Genomic DNA, 11450 nt, shown 5'->3' with positions numbered 1-11450 from the left:
CTAGAAGCTATAGACGCTCGAAATTAAGGTAGAAGTAAAGATTTATAAGGTCTTAACGCTATATTTTCTTTTCTATACAAGCTACTCTATCTAAGTATAGTAAACTCTTAAAAGTAACTATTACCTACTACTTTAAGTAACCTAGCTATACGATAACTAGTAGCTAACGTTTTTAAGGCTTCTATCTAGATATCTATTTTATTTTCTTATAGTCGTAAGATTTCTAATAAATAGTTTATAGTTTATTACCTATAGTTATAGTTACGAGTGTTATAGGTAAGATGCTTAATAGCTTTTTAGAGAGTAGAGAAGGCACAATACGTTTATAGTAGTTAATAAGTAATTAAGCGAGAGCACTATCGTTTTGCTAGATTTTGTGTTAACTCTTATTAGCTAGGACCGGCTTAGCGCCCTATGTACTGCTTTTGTAGAGAAATCGCAGCTTTTTAGCCTAGAACTTAGCGCGATTAGAAATGCGTATAATACGCACTCTCCTTGCATGGCCTCTAATTGCTGCTAATAACATTACATTTCTAGCCCTCCTACTCGCTGTACTTAAACACAGGGACTAACCTATTTTACAGGATCCTCTACCTCCTCTTTAATCCACCGCATTCCTCTAAGCGCGTCGTTCGAGTTTATTATAGCCCTCTTACCGCAAGTAAAACCAGGCGCTTACTTTATATATTTGATGTGCTGCTGTGTTCGTTCACCCATTAGCAGGTTCAAAATTGAACCTGTTTTCTTGGCGGTCATGTGACTCGGCGCACTAGTGATTCGCTTCGCTTCGATCCTGGCCTCAGACCTACCTCGCACCAACCATCTGCAGCACCACACCATAGAATGCTTTGCACTGGCACCGCCCTACCCCAGCTACTGTACGCAAGCTCGGTGTGGTCATGCACCAACACGAAGGGGAAAACATACACAAAGAAGGCACTCAACATCCTGCAAACTATCCAGGCAAGAGCAGCAAGATCTATGCCAGGAAATACTAGACAGTATAGGCCTCCAACTAGAGACACCCGCGACGGAAAACCGAAAGCGATTCATAGACCCGCTACGAAAAACCTACAACGAAATAAGAGACAAGCGAAACCGAGACACCGACGCGCAGGAACCCATCCCACCATTCGTAACACCACCATGGTGGGTAGGACCAGAGACACAGATAGACGATGACGCTGACAAAGCCCGCAACCGGCATGACAGAGAAAACGAGGCAGAACAAAACCTCAGCATCTACACGGACGGCAGCGGAATCAACGGCCAGATAGGAGCGGCGGCAGTGTGCCCGCCCCTACAACAAACACGCAGCGTGCACATGGGAACGGAGACGACCTCAACGGTGTATTCGGCGGAACTCCGCGGGATCAGCCTCGCACTGCAGATAGCGAAGGAGTACGCAGAACGAAACGGAAGCCGCCAAACAGTAGCTATCTACACGGACAACCAGGCGGCCATCACCTCTACAGCCAAACCGGAGGGACAATCAGGAGCCTACATTCTCAAGGAAATAGCACAGCAAATCCAAGACATCCAGGACAAAGGACGACTGGTGAAAATTCGATGGATACCGGCACACGTAGGAGTACCAGGGAACGAAGCCGCCGACAGGGCCGCCAAGGAAGCCACAGGATGGAGAGAGGACGGATCGGAAGGAGAAACGGCGTCGAAACCCTTCCAACTACACCCACTCAGAACAACACTTAAAACATGGTGCAAAGCCGAGGTAGAAAGAGCATGGAGGGCAAAATGGCACTCGGAAACCAAAGGCAGAGCGTGCTACAGACACACACCGGTGCCTACGAACAGAATACTCCGACTCCACCAAGGCCTCAGCAAACGGCAGAGCGCACTGCTAGTACAGCTCCGAACGGAGAAGATCGGCCTCCGGGACTTCCTCTTCCAACGGAGAGTACCAGGTGTGATAGACTCCAAGTGTGAATGCGGAGCGAGACGACAGACGGCCTCCCACATCCTCCTCACCTGCAGGAACCACAAGGACCTCCGGAACCGGGAATTCGGCCGCCTTCCAGGACGACACGACCTCCGGGCCATTATGAACAACCGCAAGCTAGCCACCAAAGCCATCAGGATTATAGAACAGACGCAGATCCTTGGGCAAAGGGGGATCAGGAACGAATAGACGAAGCCGAGCGCTGGGGGGAGACTGTAGGTATTGCGGACGCGACAGACAAGGTAGACGCCTCTAGGAGCCTAGAAACATAGTGTACATTAGTATGTGAACCATTATCTAGATGAGCTGGTGGGCTGAGATAGATGATGGTTGAAGGGGAAGCGGCGGACCTCTGGGGGCAGCTGGTCTCGTTTTTGCGAGATGAAGTGGGGCGGGACGGAACAACTTGTGCCCGGACCGCGTCGGCTGCCTGCCACGTCAGCCTAGCCGGGCATAGCTGCGAAATCGCGGCTGAAACCGAGTAGGAATCAATCAATCAATCAATCAATCAATCGATCACACCAGATCGTGAAAGCACACGGCAATGCCATTAGCACGCTCTTTCGGGGCCGTCCACAGAAAACTTTTCAACAGCGCCAAACCCCCTGCTCTGGCACAGCCCTCGCGGGCTCTCTCTATTACCAGTCGAGGCAAATCCATCAACCGCGAAGAGCTATTCAACTACACTAACGGTCGCTTCCTCGCCAATGAGGCGGAGGCCTGCAACCGCAGATATGTGCGATTCGACATTGATCAGCTGTGCGCCGTAGCTGCGGCAGCCGGCGGGAGTTCTTCGCCCATCAAAGCGATCGATAAGATGGAGGGAGGCTTTAGCAAGGCCCTCATCATGCGGAAAGAGGACGGGAGTGAAGTCGTCGCTAAAATTCCCTTCTCCATTGCCGGGCCACCTAAGTATACCACCGCCTCCGAAGTAGCTGTTCTCAAATTCAGTAAGACTGCAACGCCTATTCCACATTCAATTGGATCCAAGACTGACCGTATCGCTAATGGTAGTAAGTACCCATACTCGAGTCCCCGTTCCCAAAGTCCTAGCCTGGAGCTCTGACGCGTCGAACCCCGTTGGTGTCGAATACATAGTCATGGAAAAGGCTCCTGGCCAACAGTTGTTCACGACTTGGAGCGCCATGACTATCCAAGAACAATTCGGCCTCGTGGAGCAATTGACGCAATTCGAGGCCGAGTTGGCGTCAATTCAATTCCCCGCTAACGGAAGTCTGTACCACTGCGAGTCGATGACAGACGGCGAGCCCTGGGTTGCTTTGGACCGGACCGTGGACCCATCTGGACAATTCTGCATCGGGCCGTCCTGCGAGCGAGCGTGGTCAGCTCAAGGAGAGATAATGGCGCGACCTTCTCAGGTCAACAACGGACCATGTAAGTTGGTTACGGCATGCATCGTTTGCTAAGCTGACGTTACTCTGTAGGGCCGAACCTATCATCTTTTGGTCTTGCGCTCGTGGAGCGCGAAAGGCTCCGCATTGAGCAACAGAGTCTGGTCTCTACCTTTAAACCACCCCGCGGGTCCGTCGATGAACAGTTTGCCGTCCTGAACATGGCAAAGGAGGTCATGTCTAGGCTAGATACAGTGACGCTCATCAACAGGGTCTCGCGGCCAGTCTTGTGGCACACTGACCTCCATATGGGTAACATATATAGCAAGCCTGAAGACCCAACCAAGATCTGTTCGCTCATTGACTGGCAGTCGATTGTAGTCTCGCCACTATACCTACAGGCCCGCTTCCCAGAGTTCTTGTCGGTCGATGATGACTATGTTCTTGGCTTGACAGAAGAACCGAAGCTACCGCAGGACTACCAAGACATGGACACCAATGACAAGAAGCTAGCCGAGCTCAAGTTCGAGGATACTAAAATGTCCAAGTTCTACGAACTTAGCACTGCCAATCAGCACCTACGGGCACATCATGCCTTTCTTATGCCGCAGTTCACGCGAGAGCTCTTCATTCGGTGCGGAGAGGTATCCGAAGAGGGTGCGATACCGCTTCGTGCCTGCCTAATTGAGTTTGCCGACGCGTGGAGTGAACTGGGATTACTAGGTGAATGCCCTTTTAGCTTCAGCGAGGAGGATATACGAAAGCATGACCAGCAATTTCGGGACTACCGCGACTTTCACCGAGTTCAAGAAATAGCCAGGAAGCTTCTCAGCACCGACTCCGAGGGCTGGATATCTCCGCAGCTTGATTTTGCGGAACGGCAACGAATGAACACAGAGTTATTACAAGAGATTATGCGTAGGAGCAACGAATACAACAAGACAGCGGAAGAGATTCGAAGCATTTGGCCTTTTCGTGAGAAAGCATAGATTCGAAATCGAAAACAATTTGATAGAATGGCCAGTGGGAGATCTAAAATATGCCAAAACCTCTATCGAAAGCCGATCTGAGAATGCAACTCGAATCATCTACCTGCCTTGAGGCGGAACAGACCTGTTTGAACTGGTCTATGCATGTAACACTAGGGTAGGCTGTCAGAGATTTAATAGTTCGAGGGAGATTCAACTTACATTCAACCGATCTTTGAGGAGAATTTCTTCCTGAAATCTGCCACCAGATCCTTGACTACCTCCTCTTGCTTGTCGTCTGGTACGTCTACCGGAATTTTGGCAGCGGCAACGTTGGAGTGTGTTCCATATTTGCTGACATACTTCTTGAGTGCTGTGTTTGTCGCTTCACTGTTGACCTGGAGATAGACGTTTTTCTAGCCCGCGTCAATCCGCACTTGGTGCTCTGCATTCTGCGTTTTGGTGTTCGGTGGGTAGACGCGTTGACCCGGGCTGTGTTTGTTGAAAAGCTTCGTCCAGTTCCCACTGTCAAAGAGGTGCTTTTCGAACTTCTTCCAGACTTTTGACATGATGGTGGAGAGACAAGGTCTTGGTGGATTTGTTCAAAAGATAGCGAAGAAAGTTAGGCAAGTAGAAGACCGGGTTGACAAAGGATTCGAGGTTGTTTGATCAACAAATGGAAAGGTGGAGGTGATTGCTAAGCTGCCCAATTTACTACATGAGGTGCTGATATTTATACCGCCTGGCAAACAGACTTCTCGCACTTTGACGTCGTGCTTACCCGACTCTCAGATTTGATACATGCTCCATTGGCCAGTTGCAGTCACGGACAGCCGAAAATAGGGCGCATGCTAAGCGCTGGGGATCGAAGTCTATTTGCCGCCAACATGCACCCCGGCCTTACTCCAAATGCGGAGGATACGGCCGAGAGAGGCAGCATCAATTGGTTAGAGGCGTCAGTTATAAATTGAGCACATGCCTATATATATCAGGGTCGAAGATATAGGCCATGTATTGTCGCCAAGCCAGTAACGTGTTCTATTAGTAAACTGCGCACCCCAAAACTCACTAAAAGTTCACCTTGACATCTCAACAACGCCTTGATGAGAAGATTCAATACCTTGAATAAAGCTGTCTATGGATGTTTCAAGACCCTTACTAGAATGAGAAAGTCATTCCTTCATTAGATCTACGTTAGAGAACAAGTAAGTTAACCATGCAATGTTTGGGGGCCAAAATCTTGATATCTTGGTAACAGACAATTCTGTTGGTCTAAGAATCTCACAAGAGTTTTAAAACTTGTATTGAAGGTCAAGAGTTGAGTTCTATAACTTATAATCAAGGCATTGTTGAGATATCAAGGTACGGTCTTGGTGAGTTTTGGGGTGCGCAGCTTACTGATGGAACACGTTACTTTAACGTGTGCATAGAATTGTTTTTACTCAAAGTCAAAGTACCCCTCATTTTTTGCGTTATGGGGGTTTTGCGCCACTCAGGGACGGACGTTAGTGACGAAGAGCCTTCTTCGCACCAAGTAAGCTTACGATGCGAGGACAGGCTCACCGACGGATAGAACACGTCACCGTAATCGTCGTCCTCACGTGCCTAAGGCTATACCGATTCGGTCGTATCACGTGAAGCTGGCTTGCGGAACGATCCTCGTAGACCCCGACGGCAATGTGCTGGCGACTTTATGACACCCACGTATACTTCCCGGCCTATCGTAATGGCCGCTTCTATGGCTTCGTTTCTACGGACGAGACAGGCGAGTCTTGGTGACCTCCAGGCCAAGACACTCTGCTGGCTTGCGTATGCGCTTCTGAAGAGGCATTACCGCCCGCTCTCATCTACCAGGGCACATCTGGGATTCAATCGAGCTGGGTTGACGACGTGGAGGCTGAACAACACCAGATTTTCTTCGCTAACTTGCCTTCAGGATGGACGAATAACGAGCTCGGGCTTGCCTGGCTCGAACAGGTGTTCGACCGCTATACGAAAGCGAAAGCAAGACGCGGATGGCGACTTCTGATCCTTGACGGCCACGGCAGCCATGTAACGGCCGATTTTATCGACTTTTACGACACCAATCGCATCCTGCTCGCGATCTTTCCACCTCATTCAACCCACAGTCTTCAGCCGCTCGATGTGGTGCTGTTCTCACCGCTTTCGACGAACTACACCAAGGAACTCAACCGCAGTACGCAGCGATCGCACGGCATCACGAGGATCACGAAACGCGCTTTCTTCAGCAACTTTTGGCCGGCGTGGAGCTCTACGATGAAGCCGGAGACCATAATGAAGAGTTTTCAAGCTACAGGCGAGTGGCCGATGGATGCGGAGGTTGTACTGAAGCGCTTCAAAACCACCACTTCGGAGCAAGATGAGGCTTTAAAACTCGGGGAGCACGGTGATGGCGATAGCTGGATTCAGCTGCGAAAAATTTTTGATGCTGCGGTCGCGGACAAGGCAAAAGTTGAAGCTAAACGGCTGTCGCAAGGCATACACTCGCTGCAGGTCAATAACGCTCTACTTCATAACGAAAACTCGGGCTTACAGCAAGCGCTCAACACCAAAAGAAAGCACAAGACGAAGCGCACAACTCTAGACTTGCAGCATCGCGATGAGTACCATGGCGGCGCTGTTTTCTGGAGTCCTAAGAAGCTCCGCGAAGCCCGCGAGCGCGAAGCCACGAAACGAGACGAAGCCGAACAGCTACAACTCCAAAAAACTCACGATAGAGACCTGAAAGCGGCGGCAATGTTATATAAAAAGAAGCAAGCGGAAGCTGCAAAGTTGGCTCGACAGCATGCTGCTGAGGAGCGTCGCGAGGCGAAGAAAGCGCGGGCTGCAGAACTGGCTTCGGACCAGGCGCTCAAAAAGCAGCAACGCGACGCTGCAACCGCACAAAAATCTCACGATACAAGCAATACAGCTAAGCGAAAAGCCTCACACACTGCCGCCAAAAATTCAGCAAAGCGTCGTCGTGTTGTGGGTGCAGCAAGTCGTGTTGAAGCTGCACCGCCGCCTGCGTCTCCCCCACCCAAAATCAGCGCGCGCGGCCGCCAAATCCGGGTACCAGCTAAATTCAAATAGTACAAAAGATGCGCAAGGCTCTATATAGTAATACACCAAGAAATCTCGCGATAATAGCTTTTGTGTGGCGGTCTACAGCCTCATTTCTAAAATCACGACTTCATGTTCGGGTAGCTCGCATGCCGAACTGGCTCGGATGGCGCACGGGCACTGTACTCGTGATATTGAAAAGCTCAGCCACTTTGCACTGCCTTATAGCCCGCTATCATCCTCCCTTGATTGTTCTTCCATGAATCCACCCGCCAGGACAGTCGCAACTCCCTGACTGCTCAATGCCTACATATATTTAGTAATTTTCTTAGCTAGAGCTCGCCGGCAGTCCTCTTTCCATGCGTCTTTTGCAGCTTAAAGATGACGGCGAACCTGCGTACAACTCTGGAGGAACAAAATGAATATACCAGAGTATCTGCTGGTCGACTCGACATGCTGACTGGTGCGGAAAAGGTTGAGGGCACACATGAGGAAGTTTACGTCAGGAAGCTTGACGACGTGCGACTTAATCGAGTTCGAGAATATCGTAATGTCAAAGTTTTCTGGATAAATATTGGATCATGTCGCGTGTATCCTGAACGTCAGTGGGACCCGCAATCGGAAATTTTCTGGTCACACAGTACAGTCGATGGCAAGTTGGGAGTCGTGTATTATCGTTCTCTGGCCACCCGATTCTTGATTATATTCGGCATTTCTCCCTCAGGGCAGCCTTGGTGTCATACCACAATGACTACTTGGGCAGACTCTTTTAAAGCTTGGGAATCATATGAACCTAATGGGACAGAGTGCGCTGAATCCTACTTAGATCTGGATAACTCCAAGACAACTTTCCTGCTTGGTGCGAAAAGAGAGCGCTTTTCCGTGTTCGTAGAGATCAAGGAAGAGATGGCGTATAGCACAGCAGTCTATAGGGTTAAAGCAAGGTCAAGAAACGAGGACACAGGAGAAATTTGTCGGCTGTAATTATAGCACCGAGTGTTACGCATCCTCAAAAGCTTTAAATGTTAAGGCGTGGCTTTAAGTTCAGATGAAGCATGGATAACATATAGTTCAGAAAACGTAGTGTGGCTACTCTCAGAGGACTAGTCGTCACGTTCGGCCGTATCGGGAAGACGACTGGCGTTAGGCCTGGAAGGGTATGAATACGAGCACAACGAACCTTGGCGTTTGGGAGCGGTTTCATGGAGGTGATTAACTAATTATTTTATATTTTTATGATATCTTTCAGTCCGGGGTAAGCGTGAACATATCCCCCGCATGGCCAAAATCTGCCGTACACGGGCCACATTGAAATGGCCAATCGGAGCTTTGCTCCGACTTCGGACGAACACCAAAGGAGATCAGATTTGTATGTAGATTTGTATGGAGACTTGATTTCTTGTGGTTTTTCGATCAAACTACTTGATAATTGAGCTTTGAGAGGTGTCTTTTGATGTGATTGTTTGACAGCGCTGTAGGTGCTCTTGCCAGCACTCAGGACGCTCCTCTGGCCTACACAAAGGCAGCCTACACGCCCTACAGCCAAAAGTACTGCGCGGAGTACGCAGAGGAGCTTTACGATTGCCAGAAGTTGTTGTAAGAGGCTGCCGTGGAGGCCGTGAGTTGTGCTTTTTACGCCCAGACGTCGCACAAGATAAAGTCTTCGCCTCTGCAAACAGCCTTGTAGACGTGTGGGAGCTGCCAGCGTCGCTGACGATATCGTCTACATGCTGACGTTTGTTACTGCCGTTGCAAAGTCGGCCTCCGCGCTCGAAAAGCTGCTCAATCAGGGCATACAGGAAGTCTTTATGACCCGTCCTTTTCGCTGACGGCCGGGACGAGTACGATGACAGCCTGTAGGCGTTGTTCAGTGCCAAATCAAGTAGGAAGTAGAGCAGAGGACGCCAGGTACGCCGTTTGGCCTGCTGGACGGAGTAGTAGCTTTTACACTGATCAAATCGATCAACCTCGCTCTTGTGGGTATTGTAATCGTCTATCATCGTCGGTATCCCCAGTAACTTGACAGGCTCGTTGCCAAAGGCGTCCGAAAAGATCTTCTTGTTGTTTGATGCTGTTTTGGAGCGTCGACGGAGCTTTTCGATGTACTGAGCAGCTGTGTAAAAGTCAACACCATGCCAAGAAATGACGTCAATACTCACGATCTGCGACTGTACTGGCAAAAAGGACAACTTGATTATCTCTCCAGGCTGCCTCTAGTACTTCCTTTGACGCTGACAGCGCCCAGCGTATTTCTCCCCACTTCAGGGACTGCCGAGCGTGTGTTTTGAGACGCACAAGATCACCGTTGAAGCGCTCTTTGGACAGCTTTTTGCAGGCGATAGGTGCGCCGCTTGTCTGGAGTTCTGCCTCCGCAGCCTGCTCGAAGATCTCCTCTGTCGTCGTCTTTGTCGTCCTGACAGTCCCGGCGCAGCCGACGCCTTTGGATCTGAGGTATTCGAGCATGGGTATCGTATTGAAAAGGTTGTCGTCCTAGACGATATGACGGCCGGCCGGAAAAAGCCTTTCTCCGGCGGCGTCCTCGGCGAGTACGAGGGTGACGGGGACAAGCTCTGTTGGAGTTAAAGACCTGCCAGCAGCGTCAGCGTCGGCGATTTTAATCAAATTGACGGGTCCTCTGCCGCGGGCATGAAAAAGCCAGTTAAGTATCACCCCATCGTTTGCTAGACACTAGATCTTGTAGCCCTCAGGTGTGGGCTTTGTTTTGATTATTACTTTTTCTGACGCGCGTCCAGTAAATCTCGCAATCGCCTCGTCGACGCAGAGGTGCTTGCCGGGCGTCCAATACAAAAGCGAGCGCTCGCAGAGCAGCTGAGAGAGATCCCAGACGCGGCCAAATGGGGAGCAAAAGCTCTGCTCCACCTCAGTACAGTACAGGTACCGATCTAGCTGCTGCCAACGCTGGCGGGACATGAACTCGTTGATTTTGTGTGTAGGAGCGTTCCGGTGGCCCTTCTCCCAGTACTCCGCTAACGAGGGCTCCCGGTGGACGCCCATATAAACGACGATTGAAAAGTACGTATAAAGCTCCGCCGGAGACGTCGGTTTCCAGCTGCGGCAGCTGCCAGGCGTCGCTGCTCGGAGCGCCTCAGCATGTTGATTTGTATGGTGTGCTATACGGTCCATAACGTCGGCGGAGAAGTATAAATCGAACAAGGCAATCGGACTGCCGCAATCAACACCTTCAGGTAAGTTAGCCTCTCCAAAAATACGTGGATTGTTGACGTTGAGAGGTTTCCAATCGGGTGGCGGATTTGCTGGCAAATCAGGCTTTTCAGCGTCAGATTTGCTGTATTTTGTGTATTTTACGAAGTCAGGGTCATTGGTGAGTGGGCCAGCAGCTTTTGGCATGTTCGCAGGTGCAGGCGATTTCAAAACAGGCGTATTTTGGCTAGTAAACAGAAATTGCCAACATCACGATACAGATTTGGTGTTCACTTGGCAGCTCTCCTGATTGGCCATTTCAATGTGGCCCGTGTACGGCAGATTTTGGCCATGCGGGGGATAGCTGGGTAATGTCCGTCCCTGTGTCGCGAGACGCACCCTGTCGCGAGACAAACCATGAGTGTTACGAGCTGTCCTCTTGACTGAGACCGAGGCTTACTTTCGTAAGGGGAGGCAAGGGGTGTGCTTCGGGCAGGGGATCTTCAGTGACAAAGGGGTGGAGGCAATGATACTGTAAATCGCGAGTCTCTGTAGCAATTTGATAAACAAAACAATAACTACGAGGAGCCGTAAGGAGCGAGCTCCTCCTGGTTATATACATGTGCCATCTTGGCTGGATTAGGTGCCAAGACCTGGCTCTTGTGGATCAGACCTGATCCACCTGGCTCCGCCTGATCTATCTGATCCATGTCACGTGACCCTGATCATTCCCGTGACCTTGCACGTGATCCCTTGTCCCGTGACCCCAGGCTTGGCCTGCCGTTTTCTCCGTCCTGGCCAGCCAACCCTGTTCCCGATCCTGTGATCGTAACACCTGCCCCTCCTTCCAAAGCGTCGTCCCGAAGCTTCGTTCTGTTCCTGGGTGCGGTGTTTTGTTGTTCCGCGCTGTTCTCATATAAGAGTAGTGCTGCCCACAGTCCTGTA

The 11450-nt window shown here is 50.4% G+C and overlaps 7 protein-coding genes across 7 annotated transcripts; 4 read left to right on the top strand and 3 right to left on the bottom strand.

The window, feature by feature from the left end:
- The first annotated feature begins 2445 nt into the window (after positions 1–2445).
- BU26DRAFT_470903 (uncharacterized protein) lies at positions 2446–4502 on the top strand. The gene is made up of 3 exons (XM_033825363.1): positions 2446–2910; positions 2975–3355; positions 3406–4502. Exons 1-3 carry the CDS (start codon positions 2505–2507, stop codon positions 4299–4301), a joined length of 1683 nt encoding a protein of 560 aa, XP_033675284.1. The 5' UTR covers positions 2446–2504; the 3' UTR covers positions 4302–4502.
- Positions 4503–4504: 2 nt separating this feature from the next.
- Positions 4505–5036, bottom strand: BU26DRAFT_556948 (uncharacterized protein; the record flags this gene model as incomplete). The annotated part of the gene is made up of 2 exons (XM_033832409.1): positions 4718–5036; positions 4505–4678 (listed from the first exon to the last, which is right to left on the bottom strand). Exons 1-2 carry the CDS (start codon positions 4847–4849, stop codon positions 4505–4507), a joined length of 306 nt encoding a protein of 101 aa, XP_033675283.1. The 5' UTR covers positions 4850–5036.
- A 611-nt stretch (positions 5037–5647) lies between these two features.
- Positions 5648–6433, top strand: BU26DRAFT_239000 (uncharacterized protein). Its single transcript, XM_033820984.1, has 2 exons — positions 5648–5653; positions 5854–6433. Exon 2 carries the CDS (start codon positions 5974–5976, stop codon positions 6307–6309), a length of 336 nt encoding a protein of 111 aa, XP_033675282.1. The 5' UTR covers positions 5648–5653; positions 5854–5973; the 3' UTR covers positions 6310–6433.
- A 124-nt stretch (positions 6434–6557) lies between these two features.
- BU26DRAFT_535985 (uncharacterized protein) lies at positions 6558–7373 on the top strand (the record flags this gene model as incomplete). The annotated part of the gene is made up of 1 exon (XM_033831319.1): positions 6558–7373. The coding sequence occupies one exon, from the start codon at positions 6558–6560 to the stop codon at positions 7371–7373; it is 816 nt and encodes a 271-aa protein (XP_033675281.1).
- A 351-nt stretch (positions 7374–7724) lies between these two features.
- On the top strand, positions 7725–8327 carry BU26DRAFT_512364 (uncharacterized protein; the record flags this gene model as incomplete). The annotated part of the gene is made up of 1 exon (XM_033827367.1): positions 7725–8327. One exon carries the CDS (start codon positions 7725–7727, stop codon positions 8325–8327), a length of 603 nt encoding a protein of 200 aa, XP_033675280.1.
- A 926-nt stretch (positions 8328–9253) lies between these two features.
- BU26DRAFT_410770 (uncharacterized protein) lies at positions 9254–9596 on the bottom strand (the record flags this gene model as incomplete). Its single annotated transcript, XM_033822938.1, has 2 exons — positions 9254–9456; positions 9503–9596. Coding segments are annotated over 2 exons (297 nt in total), but the record flags the coding sequence as incomplete, so codon positions are not given.
- A 435-nt stretch (positions 9597–10031) lies between these two features.
- BU26DRAFT_442995 (uncharacterized protein) lies at positions 10032–10274 on the bottom strand (the record flags this gene model as incomplete). Its single annotated transcript, XM_033824530.1, has 1 exon — positions 10032–10274. One exon carries the CDS (start codon positions 10272–10274, stop codon positions 10032–10034), a length of 243 nt encoding a protein of 80 aa, XP_033675278.1.
- Positions 10275–11450: the final 1176 nt, after the last annotated feature.

The sequence above is a fragment of the Trematosphaeria pertusa genome, assembly GCF_010094035.1.
Source record: "Trematosphaeria pertusa strain CBS 122368 unplaced genomic scaffold BU26scaffold_33, whole genome shotgun sequence".
NCBI classification, from domain to species: domain Eukaryota; kingdom Fungi; phylum Ascomycota; class Dothideomycetes; order Pleosporales; family Trematosphaeriaceae; genus Trematosphaeria; species Trematosphaeria pertusa.
This window is presented reverse-complemented; position numbering and strand designations above follow the sequence as displayed.